The sequence below is a fragment of the Monopterus albus genome, unplaced genomic scaffold (genome assembly GCF_001952655.1).
Source record: "Monopterus albus unplaced genomic scaffold, M_albus_1.0 scaffold232.1, whole genome shotgun sequence".
NCBI lineage: Eukaryota > Metazoa > Chordata > Actinopteri > Synbranchiformes > Synbranchidae > Monopterus > Monopterus albus.
In genome coordinates this window covers 61,172-73,669 of record NW_018128112.1, presented here as the reverse complement: position 1 = coordinate 73,669, position 12,498 = coordinate 61,172, and the positions used below count along the sequence as shown (strand labels likewise).

The 12,498-nt window shown below is 39.2% G+C and overlaps 1 protein-coding gene across 1 annotated transcript; it reads left to right on the top strand.

Annotated features, from left to right (window-relative positions):
• The first annotated feature begins 6,350 nt into the window (after window positions 1-6,350).
• Window positions 6,351-10,106, top strand: LOC109971688 (uncharacterized). Its single transcript, XM_020620089.1, has 9 exons — window positions 6,351-6,403; window positions 6,561-6,615; window positions 6,691-7,062; window positions 7,159-7,185; window positions 7,336-7,377; window positions 7,810-7,924; window positions 8,315-8,389; window positions 8,600-8,684; window positions 8,806-10,106. The coding sequence occupies exons 2-9, from the start codon at window positions 6,561-6,563 to the stop codon at window positions 8,872-8,874; spliced, it is 840 nt and encodes a 279-aa protein (XP_020475745.1). The 5' UTR covers window positions 6,351-6,403; the 3' UTR covers window positions 8,875-10,106.
• Window positions 10,107-12,498: the final 2,392 nt, after the last annotated feature.

The following is a 12,498-nucleotide window of genomic DNA, read 5'->3' as shown; positions in this document are numbered from 1 at the left end:
GATAAAGAAAGTCCTGTTCTCTGCTCTTGTGTGCTCTGCACTGCCCATTCATATAGTCCCAAGCACAGCGCCTGCAGTAGTTGTAGAAATGGTGCTCTGCTTTCTTCAGTGTGCTGTTCAGGTCCAGTGTTCCCTGAAGGCTGCATAAAACCAACATATTCACACAGATTTACAAACACACAGTCCCTTTTTGTAAAGAGATTTTTATGTCTAACATATGGACAAACCTGCTAGTAAACTGGATCAGCTGGGCATCATCTCGGCACTGCAGCAGAGACTCTCTGTTCTCTACCAGGATGGCTGTACAGATGAAGAGCTCAAAGGTGAAGTCAGTGTTGATCGTCTGCAGCTCTGACCCAATACTACCATCTGTCAACAAACATCATAAGACAAACACATACAGACTGAGACGCAATGTTAATGTCAGATATTTAACAGAGGTAACATCCCTTCAGCCAGCTTGAGTTCTGGGTTTCACCTGCCCTGTATTTTCGTGCCAGCCGTTCCTCATAATGAGCGCTGTCTGCTTGTTGGAAGACGAACTCCAGGTGGTCACAGCTCAAGATCTCGAACAGATGTAGCGCGTCACTGTGTTCAAACTCTCTCTGGAAACCCAGCAGCAGCCACCTTAAAGGAGTGCATGCACAAGCATAAACAAAATGTTGATGTGGAATAAGAACACATTTAATCATGTTCAGGTATAGAGAATAATATAAATATAGATATATCCAAGACCTGTGGCAGAAGGTGAAGCTCTCCATGCTGTCTGTGGATAAGTGAGCATAGAGCTGGGGATCCAGTTCCTTCAGAAGGGCTGCTTCCAACTCTAGAAGACACTGAACTTTTTCACATGCTTATTATTCAGCTAATTTATAGACTGTAATTTATATAGAGTATTTTATTGCATCAACTACTTCTGATTTTAAAAGAAAAACTTGTAACTGCACCTAGTTTTCTGTGCAGACCATCAGCCCTGAAGTCCTTGGAGAACTTCTCCATGTAGCAGGAGAAACTCCAGAAAGTGTCGGCCTCCGAGTGAAGAACCTCCAGGAACCTGCTGCACAGGTCATTCATTCCCTGGGCATAACTGACCTCTAGATCAACAATCAAGACAAGTGGTGCACAAACAAACAGGCAGTGTGTTTAATCGCACAGTTCACGGCCTCTAGCGTTGTTTGATCTAGGCTTGTTCTTATCGTTTACCTGGATGAAAAGCAGCGTAAGTGATGAGGATGTCTCTCAACACTAACAGATTGCCTGACCCTTCACCCCTGCAGACACATAAATTATTAGTATAGCATATATACAGGCCACTTTATTAGGTACACCTGTACTATTGTATGCAATTCACTGCAAAACACTTCCACCTGAACATCTCAAAATGTTTCAGTTTTTTGTGAAATTGTCATAAAAGTATAAATTCAATTATATGTTTATTATTGAGGTCCTAGTTAAAGGTGTGTTATACTGGACTACATTATATTCAGAGGTGTGTCTATATTTTTGTCCACCCCAGCTACATACTTGAGAGGGTCAGAAATAATAATAAGAAATGTCTTCATTTTGTCTTAGCTGATTTTATTCTGGTTTTAATGATGCTGCTGTTGTTCCTTGTCTGTGTAAAGCACTTTGAATTGCCTCTCTGTATGAAATGTGCTATATAAATAAAGCTGCCTTGCCTCACCCTTCTATGTCAACTAAGTTAAGCCAAAAGTCAATGATACCTGACAGTGAAAGTACCTGACAGCTGCTATCAGCTCAGCTGGAATGGGAAAAGGCTCATAGATTTTTTTAAAAGGAGAAAGCAGAATGATGAAAAAAGACAAACAAACAGTAACTTTGTATGAGTTTGTGCATGTTTGCGCCTTTACCATCTGTGCCAGGAAGGAACTGCTGCCACTTTCTCTTCATGACCTGGTATCGTACAAGCAGCTGCTCCTGTAGCAGAGAGTGCTCCGATGCTGTAGAACTGCATGGATACATCTCAAACAGGAAACGCCACACCAGGCCACGCTCAGAGGGAGACGCACCACTTTGGCAGATATTGAAAACCTTTTAATAATTTACAGTCGTTGATATAAGTGACTCTCCAGGGTGTTCATACCAAGAAGTGTTTCAGGCAAATCCAGAATGAATGTCATGAGAATGAGAGCTCTGCAGATGAGGAAAGACAAATCCTTTAGGAAACAATGGCTGATGCGGACTTTGGTGAACTTTTCCATGCTTTCACAATGGATTTGAGCTGAGGATTTGAGATGGGTTATGTAATGTTTTTCACTGCAGCTTCTTTAATCTTTGGTTTCCATGTTTGTAGAGATGGAATATGCATAAAGGTCAGAGGGCTGCAGAAAAGCACAGTGAGTTTCCTGCTTATAGATGATAATTTCAGTGTGGTGTTTCATCTCTGTGAGAGCTCCTCTGTGTATGTTCATTGTCCTGAGCCCGCTCAAACCTTTAGAATTTCCAGCAACACAAAAACAACCAATAAGCATATTGCTAGTTAGTGACCTGTTGAACACATTATTAATTCTCAGCTTCAAATACTCTACTGAATATTTTTGTCTTATTTTTAAATGCAATACATGCAATACACTTCTGTTACCTGTAACACTGAAGTGATCTGTTAATTTGCTCATACTCTACTCACAGAATACTGCTCTGTATTCATTTGGACACTGTTCATATGCTGATACTGTATATTTATCTTTATCTTTGCACTATTTACATCCATTGAACTGCTCACTCATATAACATATTGTTGTCTTCTTATTCTGCACTGTTTCATTCCATCTCATCCCATTACAATTGTGTACTATAAGCTTAATGTACCTTATCCATTACTTGTAATTTAAATCCATAGTCTGTTGTACATTGTACATTACCCTATCTCACTATAAATATCAATTGTACATATCCATTGGTATATCAGTTCTGACTGTACAGACCGTAGATACTGTGCACTCTGCACTGCTGTTATCGCACTTCTGGTTAGATGCTAAACTGTATTTCATTGCCTTGTACTTGTACAGTACATGGGTAATCAAGGTCAAGGTCAAGGTCAAAGTGTTTATTTGTCATATATACAATTAGGAAACGTGTTTCCCTGTACAATGAAATTCTTACTTTGCAATCCACATAAATGCCAAATGAATAATAATACAAATGAAATATAAAGTAGATAAATAAGTAACACAAAATCTAAGGCACTTTAAGCAGCAAATGCAGCAATATAACAAAAATATATAAGACTATAATAAGAGAATGTATGCTGCATGGGAGCAGCATGTGCAGCTGCATGACAATAAAGTTGAATCTAATCCAATCTAATCTTAAATCTCATATGTCCTTATTCCACTTTACCCAGTCTATAAATGGTATGTGTTGTTCTATCCCAGCAGTCTTTATGTCCTTTGATCTCAGCAGTCACACTGGAATTCTTTACTTGAGGGGGTCTTATGCACAATGAGATGTTGAGATGTAAGACAATGGTTTGATTGTGGCTCTGTTAATGTCCTGAAGCAATGCATCACTTGACCTCTGCTTGGTCTGTGGGAATGGTCACATTTCACTCATGCATCTTGACACATAATAATAAAAATCATTGTTGAATTCTTTTCTGTACAGCAAAAAATAGTGCTAAAGTGTGGACAGTTTTGTTTTTCAAAACACTAAAGTTACATGTTAATGATTTCCATAAAATTTAATTAAAAATTAGTTGAGTTACATAGTTTCAAATCTCATTTAATGTGAGTAAGGGCAGCACGGTGGCGCGGTGGGTAGAAAAGGTTCTGGGTTCGCGATCTTTCTGAGTGGAGTTTGCATGTTCTCCCCGTGCTTGCGTGGGTTCTCTCCGGGTACTCCGGCTTCCTCCCACTGTCCAAAGACATGAGGCTTAGGTTTGATTGGTCAGTCTAAGTTGCCAGTAGGAGTGTGTCTGGTGTGTGTGCGTGTTGGCCCTGCGATGGACCGGCAACCTGTCCAGGGTGTAGCCAACTTTCCTCCATTCTGTACTTATACGCAAATGTACACATAAACCTTCAAACATGAGTTTCACTGGATTAGCAAGGCTTTTATAATTCTAAATGTGCATTAAGTGATTATTTGCCTCAGGATCATTAGTTTCTATTGTGTAATGTTTAAACTGAGCCACTGACAAATAGCCTAGTGTACCTGATGTAAAGCAGTTCATGCATATGATTAAAGTTTTGTCATGTCGCTTAGTAAAGTCAAACGCGTATTTGCATTCTTTACGCATGGCCAAAACAATGAACTTTGTTATTTTTAGATAGATTTGCCCTTTCTGAATATATGCATCCTCGGCCTTGATTCGTCGACCCTGCCCTCAGCGTCCATGACTCCAGGTATGGTGAGGCGTGCGACGGACAGATCAGGAGAGCTGACCGCTGCTATTCGGCGAACAGCTGCTTGGTGACTCTTGGACGTGCTCGTCTCTTCTCCTGCTGTCTCCCACAAGGACCTACTCAGATCTTCCATCTGTAGCTGCAGCGTTCACACTATGCACACAGCTCGTTTGACGCGCCATTGAGCCACACCGCGAACCATCCTGTGGGCTGCTGCTCCACAAACAACGCCTCTCTTCCCAACATCCATCTACCTTTGCGAGTCGAAAATGAAAGTAGCCAGGACTGTTTTCTTCCAGGAGAATCGAATCGTCCAAGAACTCAAAAACTGTTAAATTAGTTTCATACAGTCATTTCTAGCTCTCATTCAGCCGTCTGGAGTCATATGACTGCACCTTGGGATTCGCGTTTGGCCCACAGTCCAGGTGGAGCTTGGACATCATTGCCAAAGTTCACTCTGGATATTTTGCTCCATCTAGTGGTTTCAATTAACAGCAGCAAAGGATTCTAGGACAAGTTGTAGCTCAGCGGTGGCACTAAACGGTAAGAATATGTCCCAAAACAAATCAACCAAACAAGAGTGCAAGAGTACCATTACACAGTTAGATAGGCTAAATAGGTGGACTAGCTGGTAGCCTGGTAGAATAACTAGACAGAATTCAGCTTAATTAAAAGTTGCCATCACCACTTTCCATTAAAGCAGAAAGACTAATAAACTACTCCAGCTGAAGGCCATGTCATGGTTTAGCCCCACTTCCTGTTCTGAGAGCCTTTATTTTGTTAGACGTCCTGTCCTGTGTCACCTCACCTGCCCCAGCTTTACCTCAGGCCACAATCACTGTTCATTGTTTTCACCTGTCCTCATTATCTCCTGGTCTACAGCCCATAAACGTCCTCATTTAACTCAGTCTTTTGCTGGTACATTGACATTACTGCAATCCTGACAATGCTGAAGATGCTCATTCTGTTCCTTGTTCCTGCTTGGTTTGCTCCTGATGACGCCAGCATGCTATGTGAAGTCTCCCTGTGTCTGCCATTCTCCTGTGTTTTCTATTTCCTACTTGGAATGCTCCTGACGAAGCCATTACACTGACTACCCTGACCACCCCGACCACTCTCCACCCTGTCTCACACACCTGAGTTCTTGGGGCATCTCAGCTACTCCTCAGTTCTTTGTACCCTTTTTTGTTTAATAAAGACTTTCTAAAGCTCAGCCTAGTCCGGGTCTGCATATTGAGTCCAAGTCCAGAGTGAATCCTAACAGGCCATCATATTGTGTGCCATAGAGAAGAAGGAGCTGAAAAATAAAACTTCTACCTCATACGCAAAACAACTTAATGAGCAGCCAGTTACTTGATTTACTTAAAGATCACAATAATCTCACAGAGTAACTATATCAAATAATACCAAGTCAAAACTATTGCATATACAATGCAACTCTGTCAGCTCATTAATGAGTTAATGAACATTTTCTGGCAAGTATTCAACGTAGCTAAGAGTCTTCTATCTGTGCCTATAAACAATGAATTTTGATCTGTTGAGTTATGCTCCAAATTGTACTCAGTCATGTGTCTGAGGACATATGATTGACTTTTGTTCTGTATAACAGCACAGGCACTGTTCACATGTGCAGTGTGAGAGAAGTGTGAAGAAAAAAAAGTGGTAACATACAAAGACTTCTTCCATAATTTTCACACCATTTTTTGCACTTGTAGGCATAAAAAAAAGGTGTCCTTGGACAAGAGTAAAAATACTCTTCAAATTAGTATTTACTTTACATCCAGCTCACTTTCACTGTGCAGTATTTGTATCTTCAAATAATATGTCACTCACAAATCATAAAGTATACAATTTTTTTGTCAAAATTAAGAATAAAAAGGTTTACTGTGGTCACGGTTCACTTTCTGCCCCAACTTCCCTTTTTTCAATTCACCATGGCTGAGCAACAGGAAACACACCCAAAAATGTCACATCATTGCTGGGGTCAAATATATTGGCAAAGCACAGCAAAGCACCTAAACTACATCTGTGTTCCTCCCACAGTGAGTATTTACTTGACACTGTAAATGACAAAGTAAATGTAGTTTTAACTTAAGATCTCTATGTAGGCTACCAGATGTGACAGCTGCTGCTGTACAACAGAAGAAAGTCTAAGATTTTAGAGGTCAATTAACCTCAGATATGTCTTTCTTGGTTCAGATGAAGCTGCTGGGCCTGATCGAGCTTAGTCTCATACTGATTCTGACCTCACAAGGTGGGTGACATTTTATTGAAGTGTTTGAAGTATTAACTTTGATAGATATAAATTTTGGTTTGTTTCTAAACACAGGTCAAAGCTGGAATATTACGGTCACTAGATACATTAATGCACAATGGGGCTCAGAGGTGACCATACCATGTGTGTTTACTTATCCGGCCAAACACCACACTGAAAATGTTCAAGTTTACTGGAAAAAGCCTGGGAGAAGTAACTTTGTTACTGGTGACAAGGATGTAAACTCGTTTGTTTTTCACCCAAATGACACATATGTGCTTGAGAAGTACAGAAGAAAGACCATGCTCATCGGAAATAAAAATAATGGAAACTGCTCCCTCCGGATCCTAAACGTCACAGATAATGAACCAGAACTCTATATGAGACTTATTGGAAAGGGTGAAAAGTACAGTTTCCGCAAGGATTTTGTCTCTCTTTTTGTGTATGGTAAGAGTTTCAGTAACACATTTTAATCATGATTTAAAATGTATTTATATATTAGTGTAAATTAAACTAATACTTTTCACATTTTTCCCACACTAGATGTTACACCAGCCACTTTTAACCCAGGTATAACCTGTATAATTTTATTATGCTATTCACATTTCTGTACTGCTCAGTTTGCTAACAGGCTGCATAATATTTTTCCCAACAGTTACAGTACCACAGGGTAAAATGTAATATTATTGAAAACTGTCCCAAACTATTTTGTTTTTGTAGAAATTGCAAGGCACCCATTTCACACCACTGAATCCATGAGCAGTAAGTTTAAGAGTACACAGTTTCTTTCTAGGTATAATTTAAAAGTAGTTAAAGCTACAGTATGTAACTTTTGTTCAAACATTTTTGTTGTAGAAATCTGCTCCAAAATGTGTCTTAATGTAGGGAGGTGCTGTCAAAGCCTCCTGTGACCCAGACTCATTGAACAGCACTGGTAGCAGTGCAGAGATATAAGCTTCTAAAAGGTTTCAGTGGGAATGACCTGCTGCATTTTCACTTCTTGCAAGTGCATAATGACAAATATTCAAAGAGCTGGGCAGAGTGTGGTGGAGAACAGCAGATCATATTGGAGCAGGGAGATGGAGCGCTGGGCAGAGCAGAGTGGATTGATTTAGAGTTTCATGTTAGTGCTACCTTAAATTACGTACTGTAGCTTAATTTATCAAAATCTATAATTCAGTTTTCTTTTCATAGCAGCTGTGATCGACAACAAAACAACATCAATGTATATGACCATTTTTGTACCAGTTTCTGCACTTCTGATCATTGTTCTCACCATTGGAACTTTCTGTTGCATAAAACACAAAAGGTAACTTTGAGCTCATTTGAAAGCACCTAAAATATTTTTGTTTCACCACTGATCCTGTTGTTACTCTTATATAAAACATGTGCAAACATTTTGAAGTCCTCATCTATTTGTTATTGTTACTTCAACTGGATCTATGAGCTTCGCTGTTCTGAATACTGTATGTGCAGTGTGACATAGGAAGGCTGTGTTCACATTCATCTGCTTTAAATTGGAATTAAAGATGTGTGTGCACATGAGCCTGATGTTATGGCACCACAATTAGTTTGGAAGCTAGTCATTTAAATAATTTTGAATAGTGATGTAATTGAACTTTTTGTGGTCAGTAATGCTTTTTTGCATTTTGTTTATAATCACCTCTAGTAACATGTCAGTAACAGCCTGTTTTCACAGGTCACAGTCTTTGACCAGGGAGGGATCTGGATATTATGCTAATTGCAGCAGAGCATCAGCAAATCAAGCTAAAAGGTTTGTTTTATGAATGACTGGTTAAATAATATTACAAAAAAGTATTTTCATTAGATGTGTGAGCAATATAAGAATCACAGTTTAATATAATAAGATGTGAAGATGTTAATGATTCCAGAGAAAGCAGCTATTACACTGGATCTGCACATACAAAATGTGATGTCCTGGTTCTTAGAATAGGATTAAAACAGGTCTGTTTTGTCTTTTCAGTGAGGCATCTTCCACAAAACATGAAACCAAGAAACTTCCTAACCCGAAGAAGGCCACTGATGAACCTGTCTATGCCAACATTGCGGTACAATACTCCCACTCTTTTGGATATATTTAATATCCTAAGAAGCTAAGCTAAAACAAGAACTACTGCTCAGTTAACAACTAAACCCATTCTTAATGGAATCCAACTTCTGTCTTTGCAGGCCACTGCAGGTCAAGTGGATCAAAGTGTGGATCACACAGATAATATATATGTAAATTTGACATATTGAAAAATTGTACAAAAACTGCATCTTACAACTCTCTATGGATTTTAACGCAGTCTTTGTAATCTGCATTATTTTGTGCACATGTTCATGTCTATGTACAAACATGTGGTATGGGTTGTGGGATGCATGGCAGCTAGATTGTCTTTTTAAAGAAGAAAGGATGCGCAACATCCTCCAAGTGATTTTATCAGATTAAAATGTCATTGTGGAGCAGAAGACAGCAGAGTCACAATTATTCTGCATTTACTGGCATATGGTTGCAAAATTTATGAGGAATCAGCCAGGAATGGCTTGTAAAACATGAACTTGTTTAGTTTATAAAACTTTTAGAGGTATGATGAATTTTTGAGCTGTAGCGATTGTGGGCATGTCCATAAGCCAATTGCCAAGTTGCGGCTGTCTTAAAATCACTTTTTTTTTTTTACCTAAGGCAGTTGGCCAAAGTAAAGTCATCGGTTTCTAGACGGCACTTTGAGACACTTATTCATGCTTTTATCACCACCCGATTGGATTACTGCAATGCATTGTATCTGGGGATTAGCGAGTCTTCTATTACTTGCCTCCAGATGGCCCAAAATGCTGCAGCCCGCCTTTTAACAGGTATGAGTAAATAAGAGCACATTTCTCCAGTTTTGGCTTCCTTGCACTGGTTACCTGTTTATTTTAGGTTCCACTATAAAATTGTATTATTAGTTTTTAAATCCCTTCATGGCTTTGCACCTTCTTATTTATCTTTCTTCTTTGAGGCCAGCTAATCAGTTTCTTTTGAGTGTGCCCAGAACAAAGTGCAAGCTTAGAGGTGATAGAGCTTTTGCGGCTGCTGCTCCCAAATTATGGAATGATTTACCGCTGCCCATCAGACAAGCCTCTTCTTTGCTGTTTTTAAGTCCTTTTTGAAAAACTTATTTATTCTCGTTGGCTTTTTGATTTTATACTGGTGTTGATTTTATCTGTAGTTGTAAGTAATGTTTATTCTTAATGTATATTGTTATTTACATTGTACCACACTTTGGTCCAATTTGGCTGTTTTTAGTGCTTTATAAATGAAGTTGGAATGGGAGTGTAAGCCTTACAGCAGTATATATAGTGCTGGGGTTTTCAACTAACTGTGGCCCAGTGACCACCACCATGACTAAGAAGTAACATGAGGAAGGTGGATAGACTGGATGGGCACTATTTTTATCATGAAAGTTGCCTTGTCTTTTCTAAATGTTATATACAGTGCCTTGCGAAAGTATTCGGCCCCCTTGAACTTTGCGACCTTTTGCCACATTTCAGGCTTCAAACATAAAGATATAAAACTGTAATTTTTTGTGAAGAATCAACAACAAGTGGGACACAATCATGAAGTGGAATGAAATTTATTGGATATTTCAAACTTTTCTAACAAATAAAAAACTGAAAAATTGGCCGTGCAAAATTATTCAGCCCCCTTAAGTTAATACTTTGTAGCGCCACCTTTTGCTGCGATTACAGCTGTAAGTCACTTGGGGTATGTCTCTATCAGTTTTGCACATCGAGAGACGGAAATTTTTGCCCATTCCTCCTTGCAAAACAGCTCGAGCTCAGTGAGGTTGGATGGAGAGCATTTGTGAACAGCAGTTTTCAGTTCTTTCCACAGATTCTCGATTGGATTCAGGTCTGGACTTTGACTTGGCCATTCTAACACCTGGATATGTTTATTTGTGAACCATTCCATTGTAGATTTTGCTTTATGTTTTGGATCATTGTCTTGTTGGAAGACAAATCTCCATCCCAGTCTCAGGTCTTTTGCAGACTCCATCAGGTTTCCATCCAGAATGGTCCTGTATTTGGCTCCATCCATCTTCCCATCAATTTTAACCATCTTCCCTGTCCCTGCTGAAGAAAAGCAGCCCCAAACCATGATGCTGCCACCACCATGTTTGACAGTGGGGATGGTGTGTTCAGGGTGATGAGCTGTGTTGCTTTTACGCCAAACATAACGTTTTGCATTGTTGCCAAAAAGTTCGATTTTGGTTTCATCTGACCAGAGCACCTTCTTCCACATGTTTGGTGTGTCTCCCAGGTGGCTTGTGGCAAACTTTAAACGACACTTTTTATGGATATCTTTAAGAAATGGCTTTCTTCTTGCCACTCTTCCATAAAGGCCAGATTTGTGCAGTATACGACTGATTGTTGTCCTATGGACAGAGTCTCCCACCTCAGCTGTAGATCTCTGCAGTTCATCCAGAGTGATCATGGGCCTCTTGGCTGCATCTCTGATCAGTCTTCTCCTTGTATGAGCTGAAAGTTTAGAGGGACGGCCAGGTCTTGGTAGATTTGCAGTGGTCTGATACTCCTTCCATTTCAATATTATCACTTGCACAGTGCTCCTTGGGATGTTTAAAGCTTGGGAAATCTTTTTGTATCCAAATCCGGCTTTAAACTTCTCCACAACAGTATCTCGGACCTGCCTGGTGTGTTCCTTGTTCTTCATGATGCTCTCTGCGCTTTAAACGGACCTCTGAGACTATCACAGTGCAGGTGCATTTATATGGAGACTTGATTACACACAGGTGGATTCTATTTATCATCCTTTGTCATTTAGGTCAACATTGGATCATTCAGAGATCCTCACTGAACTTCTGGAGAGCGTTTGCTGCACTGAAAGTAAAGGGGCTGAATAATTTTGCACGCCCAATTTTTCAGTTTTTTATTTGTTAAAAAAGTTTGAAATATCCAATAAATTTCATTCCACTTCATGATTGTGTCCCACTTGTTGTTGATTCTTCACAAAAAATTACAGTTTTATATCTTTATGTTTGAAGCCTGAAATGTGGCAAAAGGCCGCAAAGTTCAAGGGGGCCGAATACTTTCGCAAGGCACTGTATTTGCATGAATTTCATTATTCATAAACAATAGGTGATACAAGTAAAAAATAATGTGTGCATAAAAATAATATATTCCTACAGTGAATAAATGGTAATATTCTGACAGCTGGGGGGCCAGAATATTACCACAAAAATTATGGGGAAATGACCATCTTCTAAAAATACAGTAATTCATCCTTAATTTACATTTTTCCTCCTAATTTAAAAGGAAGTCTTCTGTAAGTTTTTTTCCACCATGAATTGGTTTGTCAAACTGGAAAAAATGAGTAATTGAAGAGTTTTAACTCTCACACAGTACATGCTGGGATGCCTACTAGTTCAAATTGTTAAACAGTAAATCGTTGTAAAATTATTATGACATTGTGACTATTTTAACTATTTTTTAAAACTTCAGGAAAAAATGTAAACTTTCTTCTTGTCCAAACTGTTCATGACATTGTTTCTTCCTGTAGTGAGACTCCAAAAAACACAAAATGATCACAGCGAGACTTGGAACAGTCAAACAGAGACACGCAAAATGAGCACAAAGACATAACCCACCCCCCACCCACACACACAGAAGACACAAAACAACCTCAGATTCAAGGATTCAAGATTTTTATTTACCATAAACAGACAGTCTAGCCATATAGGAATTCTTGTGCAGCTCTTCTTTGGAGTCAGGTAATGAGTCAAAAGCCAGAAAGAACACTTAGTCTTAAAATAGAAAAGTTACATAAAGGTGACAAAGCATTAAAACCACAATACACAAAAATAGGGTAATAGTATTTCCCAC

What these genes read in the sequence shown, in the direction of transcription:
- LOC109971688 (XM_020620089.1), top strand. Translation starts at nt 6,561, where the DNA reads ATGAAGCTGCTGGGCCTGATCGAGCTTAGTCTCATACTGATTCTGACC. An exon ending in TGTCTCTCTTTTTGTGTATG is followed by an intron (nt 7,063 to 7,158) that starts GTAAGAGTTTCA and finishes TTCCCACACTAG; the next exon opens with ATGTTACACCAGCCACTTTT. An exon ending in CACCACTGAATCCATGAGCA is followed by an intron (nt 7,378 to 7,809) that starts GTAAGTTTAAGA and finishes TTCTTTTCATAG; the next exon opens with CAGCTGTGATCGACAACAAA.